Here is an 8,386-nt window from a genome sequence, read left to right on the forward strand (position 1 = left end):
TATGATCAAAACTTATAATGAGATTGTTCAAAAAAATGATATTGCTTTTAATATAAAAGTTAAATCGAGATTTTCCATCCTTTTACCCAATTATATTAAATAATTAAGCATGTAACTCACAGCTTCCAAATTGGGACAACAAATTTCGTTGTTCGTTTAACGGTTAAAATATGCAATATGTTCATGTATTTTTATTTTTAGGAATTCAGTTTTTTTTTTTAGATTTTAAAATTTAAGTCCAATAGCAAGCACTGTTAAGTTTTTTTGTTAAATTGGCTATTGTGACATTTTGTAGGCCGATTAAGCAGTAGATGATGGCCACGAGTTTTAAAGCTGCTCTATACTCAGGGTGAGAACCAAATTTTCGACCATTAGTTAAGGTAGGAGAGATCATTGCCATCTCACCTTAATTTTGAAATCTAAAAAAATAGAAAATTAAATTCCTAAATATAAAAATATAAAGACTAAATTTTAAATATATGAAAAATACAACAACATTATATTATATATTTTAACCTTTTAGCCAATCAATTAACGAATTTATCTAATGTATAATATTCAATTAAATCACAAATTTTGTCTAATGTATACTTATATTATTCTAGTAAGGGTAAACTACACCCATGGTCACTTTTGTTTACTTTAAGTTACATTTTAGTCACTTATGTTTGGAATGTTACGTTTTAATCACTTATGTTATCGTGTTGTAACATTTTAGTCACTAAGCTATTAATTGTTGCTAACAGTGTAACGGTAAGTTGACGTGACACGTTAAATCATAATTTTAAACAAAAATTTAGGGTAAATTATAAAATCGATCTCCATATTTTTTTCGTTTTGAGCAATTTAATTTTTTTATATTCTTTAAATTTTTTATTCTTCATTTTCCATCATCTTATGTTTCTCCCTCTATTTTCTTACCTTCTCCACTTCTTTTAACATATCAAGAAGTGGAATTGACATTGAAAAAATAAGTAGGAAGTTGGAAACCATCATTGCCTATAACCAAAACCCATAAACCCAGACCATGCTTTTTTCTTCACTGGCAATTCGGCTTCCTGATATGTTGAAAGAAATGAAGAAGGTAGGAAAATAGAGGGAGAAGCAGAAGAGAATGGAAGATAATGAAAAAGAAAAAATTAAAAGAACATAAAAAAAATTAAATTGCTCAAAATGAAAAAATATGGGCACCAATTGTATAATTAAACCTAATTTTTTATTTGAAATGATGATTTAATGCGCCACATTAGTTTACCGTTATACCGTTAACGACAATTAACGACTCAGTGACTAAAATGTTACAATACTTAAATATAAGTGACTGAAATGTAACATTTCAAACATAAGTGACTAAAACGTAATTTGATGTAAATAAAAGTGACCATGGATGAAATTTACCCTTCTAAGTAATTATATTAACTTTAGAAGGAAAAAAGAGAAGCTACCGCGTAAAAACCTTTCAAATAATGCCTCAATTGAATTGGTTTCGAAACATCAAATTCTAATTACTTTCTTTTAAGTTACCGTACAGTGTAGATGACTAGGATTAGACGAATTTTAATGAATTAATCAAAACCTAATTGCTTGACGTGGCCTTACTCGGATGATTTTGCAAACGAGTAAATTATACTAAGATCGTTAAGTTATTAGTAAGTTTACGTTTTGGGTGTTTAATTTTATAAAGATATAACTTGTCTTTGAATTTTTTGAAAGTTATTATTTAAATTATTGGGCTGTTGATTTTTTTTTTTACAGTTTGATTAGCGAGATTCAAGTGACAATTCAACGATTGATGTAATGAATCAATACTTATTGGCGACTAGAAGAATATGCCTTAGATACAAGTCAATCTGATAGTGTTGGAGATTAGAGAAGATAGATGTTTAGATTTCGATTCATAGAATCATGACGTTCAAAGATATTTTATAAAAAAATCTGAAGTGTAAAAGGGAAACAAAATAAGAGATTTTAATTGATATAGGTGGTATGAATGAAGAAGGCTACACAGCAGTAATTTGAACAGTTAAATGATTTAAATAAAATTTTTAAATAATTTTAAAATTGTTTTGTAAAATTTTACAATTAAATTTAAAGAAAAGTAAAAAAAAAAAAGTTCTAAATCCATCTAATGCGTAGGCGGGCCCCCAATATCTATTCATGCTGGCCACGTAGCCAGTTTTAAAGTATGGTTAGTACAATCGCTTGGGTCCACTATAAGGGAACAACCTAATCTATATGTACTTGTTAACGTATTGATATAACCTACCTTATAATTTCTCAATAGTTTGCTGGACCAGTGACAGTGTCCCTCAATACCAGCGTGGCATCGAGATAATAAAGAAAGACACGTGGAACCTCAAAAAAGCGAGTGAATACGACGCGTAAATCGTATTCAATGCTTTTCTTTTCCCCTTAAATTGTCTTGGTATATTTTAGAATAGATCGATTAAAATTTATATTTAAAGAATTTTTATATTTAAAATAGTTTAATTATGTATTTTTTCTATTTCACTCGTGTCTGAAATTTAATTTTTTATGTTTGTTTTAATAATTTAATTTATTTATTCTTTTAATAATGAAATTCAATTCATAACATTCAAAAAGAAGTTTTTAAATAGAATTATGGAAATTCTAAAAATATTTTCTTATTTGTCCAATTTAAAGTCTCATAGAAATTATGTAAGTAAAAGATTAATGATATTTACTCTAATTCTTCAAAGTAAAGCTGAAGAATTTTATAGTTATTCGATGAGATTTCATACTTATTATTTTTATTTATTTATTTAATATTTTACATAAATAATGACAGATTTAACTTTTCATATCAGTAATATTTGTTATTTGAGGAGCATTTAGATGTTGGTAGGAGTTAAATCTTTTAAAATAAATTTTTTATTTAAATCATTTTATATTTTATAAAAATTTAATTAATAAAATAAAATTATATTTTGATCCTTAAAAAATATAAAATTAATTTAATTATTTAAAATATAAATATATAGATATTAAAAATAATAAAATTATATTTTATTATTGTAAAAATATATAATTTAATTTTAAAATCCAATTTAATGTATCAAATTATATATTAAATTAAAATTATATATAAATTTAATATTTATTTCATAAAAAATATGGTCAAATTCCTTTTAACTTTGTCTAATTAATTTAATAAGATAAAATATAGCTATAGAAATATTTAAAAAATCTCTCTTCACACGTGTCGAATTTCCCATACAGTCCCGTCTTCTTCTTTTATCCCATCAATGTCTCTTATTTCTTTTCTTGTTACCCTCTTTTCTTTCCTTTGTCACTCACATGGAACCCCTACTTGAAGAAGAGGAACAGCGATTAGACCGAGTTGACTCACTCCACGAGCCGGACCTGACTTCAACCAGCTCAAGCCTGTCCTCGGTATTCAGTGCGGTTGATTCTAGGAGCGCGACGAGTTCCGGCGATATATCCGGAACGAGCGGGAGTTCCGGCGAGATCTTAACGGCGGATGCTGTGGTTCCGAGGCTGCTCGAGCCTGCGCCTGCATGTGAGGAGTTGAAGGTGACGGTAACGGCGAGGCAGAAATGTGTTGGGAGGAATAACAAGGGAGTGACGTGGGGGTTCACTTCGGTGATCGGGAGACAGCGAGAGATGGAAGATGCCGTCGCCGTTGTACCGGCTTTCATGTCTCTCACGTGTGGTCACGTGGGAGGTTGTACGGCTCCTGGTTCTAGAACCTCCCCTGAGATCTCCCCTATCCATTTCTTCGGCGTTTATGATGGCCATGGTGGTTCTCAGGTAACAAAATCTCGCCTATTCAAATTGCTTACCGAAATTTATTTACTTCCTTAATTAAAAGAAACCTGTTTGGCTCTCTAGAAAATTTAATGCTCTAATTTAAGTCTTGGAGAAATCAAAGTAAGGTAGATCAGTAATCACTTGGCTCAATAAAAAAGAAAAAAAAATCTCTTTTCCCGTTTTCATGGAAAATAATTATTTTGAGATTCTTTTTCCTTTTTTAATTTAATATAGAAATTCTAATTTTTAAAATAAACAAAAATATATTTTAGGTCAATGATTGGACGTAAATAATTGTTTATGAAATCTGTTTGACACGTTGTGATTTCTTAGTGGTCCATTCCATTTAGAGCTCCTCTTTCATTATTCTTTACACGTGTCATCGAAATGGGCGCCTTTTTTAATTCTTTTTATAAGTTCAATTAAGGCTTATTTTTATCGTCACGGGTATTGCGTAATGCAGATCTCATACATTAGCAGTTGTAAATAAGTCAAGGCTCATTGCCCCATTCATATAATTTCGATTAACAAGCTTTTATTTATTTATTGGTTTTTATTTTGTTTTGTTTGTTTGGTTTTGAGTAGACCACTAGAACAGGGGCCACTAGTTGGTTCCGGTTAAGCTTTCGATAGATTAAAAAAAAACCCAATTAAATTACGATATAGTCGGTGAACAAATCTAGTTTAGATATGACCTTTGAATTTTAATCATTTTAGTTGCTATGGGAGTAGAAATGCTTATAAGTTAGGTTAAATTAGATTGGAGCTGGATTGATATCAACGCTGTTTGCTTAAGTCATGATGGAATCTCAAATATGGATTTTAATTTTTGCTTAACCTCAATGAATAATTAACTCAAACTTAGGCTTAATCACATTACTTTTATAATTTAAAAAAATGCTATTTTAAATTAAATTTTAATATCCTAATATTTTTCTATTAAAATTTTAAACATCACCAAACTTAATATATATATATTATAGTATTATAGGTTATCGTTGTTTTATTTCATATTATTAAAATATGAATTGATATGGGTTTAATTATATCTTTCAAAATTTCAGATGAAATTTCAAATTTACAGAATTTACTTTCCTTTGAACAGTTCTAGATAAAATTTTGATTGGGGTTTGTTGAATGTAAGTTAATGGTTTATTATCTTATAAAAAAATAAGTTTTAAGAAAGGATTATGATTCTATACTCTGTTAGTGGAATAAAAATTATATTTTAATTGGGGTTTGTTGAATATGAGTTAATGGTTTATTATCTTAGTAAAAATAAGTTTTAAGAAAGGATTATGATTCTATACTTTGTTAGTGGAATAAAAATTATATTTTAATTGGGGTTTGTTGAATATAAGTTAATGATAGTTATTTTTAAGAGTATAATAAAATATTAAAAAATTGTTATTTGTGGAGATTTTTATTTCAGTAGGACCAAATAATTATTGATTAAAAATCAGTTTAAATTGAAAAGGATTTTTGTAATTATTAATAACCTTTTCAAGCTGAATAAAAATTACTGGTTTATTCGGTTAATAAGTATCTAGTAAATAAATTAAGTTTTCAATAAATTGATTAAGATAAGATCAAATAGATTTAGATTTTTGTTAATAATAACATTTTCGAAGGAGAATTTAATATATTAAACTCTATAGCTAAATGAATTATATTTTAATCTATTGTTTATTATATTTAAATTTTTTAATATTAAAAAATATCAATTTATGCTCACTTTAAAACATGAATATGAATTTCTAACAATCCTTTTTACTTACCCATGATGCCACTTACCGAACTTCAGCAATAATTTGTAGGTGGCTAAATTTTGTGCTGAGAGGATGCACGGAGTTATAGCAGAAGAATGGGACCGTGAAGTGGATGAGAGCTGTGGGTGGCAAAGGAGATGGGAAGTGGCATTATCCACTAGTTTCGAGAGGGCTGACAGTGAAGTCTTGACTGCAGCAGTTGCACCAGAAATGGTGGGATCAACTGCTGCGATTGTAGTCTTATCTGGTTGCCAGATTATAACATCCAATTGTGGTGATTCGAGGGTGGTGCTTTGCCGTGGAACCGAAACGATTGCATTGACTGTTGATCAGAAGGTAACAATGGAAATTCCTCTATATTATGTGCTGATAGTGTATATATCTATTGCATTCATCAATCATAGGTTCAGTAGTGGTGCATCTAAGTTTTGTTTCGTAAAATAAGATTAAAGACTCAGTTTCCATCTTTGTTACGGTTTACTACAGCCTGATCGACAGGACGAGCTCATGAGAATTGAAAGAGAGGGAGGGAGGGTCATAAACTGGAATGGTGCAAGGGTCTTTGGAGTTCTTGCAATGTCCAGAGCAATAGGTTCGCCTTTTATCTCTAATTCCTAATTCCTGTTTTGCTTTTTTCTTCAATCATATGTTCAAGGCATCCTGTAATATGCATCACTATGTATATGGAGATTGTTGGTGTTGATTTTGGCTTTCGAAGCATTAGAGTTCATAGACCCTTCTAAATTTATAAATTAAAGAAAAATATATGCTTAAGCACGATCCAATCAACGTATTCCTAGGTTGTTAATTGAAACCTGCATAGAAACTTGTAAGTGTAAAAGTGGAGTTACTTTGATTCTTCCATGGAAGCTCACAGTCATTATAAGCCATATAAGTGGTGTAATTACCAGAATGCGCTTAGGGCGTTAAATGGGTTATAGTATGCATCCTATCTATTTCAAAATAGTATTTTAGCAAAAACGAGGATCTAAAATAAATTGTGGATTGCTTCATGGTGAATTTCTGGTGCCCTATAATGTATGACATATCATTGTTATAGGATTTTGCAACATCAAGCATTTTGAAGTGCTTATTTGATTGTATTTGTAAATTTGTGTCTAAATGAAACTTGCATGTTGTTATGTCTCAAATGGAGATGCCAACATGAACCAAGTTTTCTTTTTGGGATCTTTTACCATATGGAATTTTACCATAGAGAATGAACCATAGAATGTATCTAAATATATGTATATCCGTGAATTTATATATTATATATTTTGCGGATTTGTCAATTCCTACTGTGGGATTTAGTATCAGTATATGGCAATAAAAGTATATATTTGTGTCTACTTACACCGGAACATAAAATAATTTTAAAATCTTAAATATATATATATATATATACACGTATCTAACAGTCACAGTTGAATATGTATGATTAAAATTTTTCAATATAATTGTTACATGATTTCACTTTCTATAAAAAGCATTAAGGTTCTTAATATTTGTGATGGGATATGTGTGTTATAGGTGATCGCTATTTAAGGCCATGGGTAACTCCAGTGCCGGAGGTTACCTTCACAAACAGGACTGACGACGACGAGTGTTTAATAATAGCCAGCGACGGGTTATGGGATGTAATGTCAAATGAAGAGGCCGGGGAGGTAGCTCGCCGCCTACTAAGACGGCGACGGCGGAGGGCATTGATGGGCGAAGTTGATGATGGAGTTTCACCGGCACAAGCGGTAGCTGATAATCTCACGGCAATTGCCATAGGAAGAAACAGTTCTGATAATATTTCGGTCATCGTTGTGGATTTAAAACCCAAGAGGAAATCGCCATCCAATGCGGTGAAAAAAAGATAAAATAAAAAAAGTTGGTTCTGCAAACCATATTAATCCACACATTCAAGTGGTTCCATAAATTGAGCAGATTTTAAAAAAAAAAAAAGAGTCATCAAAAACGGTACACATCTATTTCTTTTTTTTTTTCAAATATTATTTCTTTTTCTTAATTCCTCCTTGGTAAATTTAGTGGGAGATGTTAAGAAGCTTTGTGTGTCTTTTCATCACCACTCGTGTAATTTTTTTTTTTTTTTTTAGCTTTGATAAATAAATACATAAAGTGAAACATGTTAGCTATATAGAGTGTGGTTCACAATTTTCTTTTTATACAGTGAGGAGGAGTGTGTATTTCAGAGCTTGATCTGTGCAAACATCAATTACCTTTACAACTAACATTAGTGAAGCTATTGATATAGTTGATGAGATTGCATGGGTTGGCGTGAGAATTGATTGATTTGTAAATTGGTGTGAATTATTAAATTGAAATAACAATAAAAATAAGTCATGAATGCTCTAAAGTAAATCTGAGCTAGATATTTTGATCTATTATATTTCATACATTTATGATTCGTATGGCAATATTATCACTCATGAGAAATATTTTATTTACTTGTATCTCAAATTTTGGTACTCGATAAAAGAATTTCTTAAAATGTTAGGATTAATAATTCATTTTAAAGGATTTATTTATCCAAAAACATAAAAATTTAAAAATAATAATATTTCTTTTAGATTAATTATCAAATTAGTACACATTATTCCAATAGAGAGGAATTTTCATATTTTATTATCTCTCAACAATTAATTATTTATCGGTCAATAGTGAATCAGCTGAAAAGTTAATAAAAATGAAAAAGTAAAATCGGTTATTTAGAAATCGAATCAATTCAATTATTTTTCAATTTTTAAATTTAGGGTTTCAATTGGTAAAATTAAAAGTATACGGTGATTACATTAACAAATTAAGGATATAGATTGAAA

At 29.5% G+C, this 8,386-nt stretch overlaps 1 protein-coding gene across 1 annotated transcript; it reads left to right on the forward strand.

Annotated features, from left to right (window-relative positions):
- Positions 1–3,246: 3,246 nt before the first annotated feature.
- On the forward strand, positions 3,247–7,939 carry LOC108463992 (protein phosphatase 2C 56-like). Its single transcript, XM_017764036.2, has 4 exons — positions 3,247–3,792; positions 5,610–5,897; positions 6,048–6,153; positions 7,092–7,939. Exons 1-4 carry the CDS (start codon positions 3,319–3,321, stop codon positions 7,424–7,426), a joined length of 1,203 nt encoding a protein of 400 aa, XP_017619525.1. The 5' UTR covers positions 3,247–3,318; the 3' UTR covers positions 7,427–7,939.
- Positions 7,940–8,386: the final 447 nt, after the last annotated feature.

This window comes from Gossypium arboreum, chromosome 13 (assembly GCF_025698485.1).
Source record: "Gossypium arboreum isolate Shixiya-1 chromosome 13, ASM2569848v2, whole genome shotgun sequence".
Classification (NCBI taxonomy): Eukaryota; Viridiplantae; Streptophyta; class Magnoliopsida; order Malvales; family Malvaceae; genus Gossypium; species Gossypium arboreum.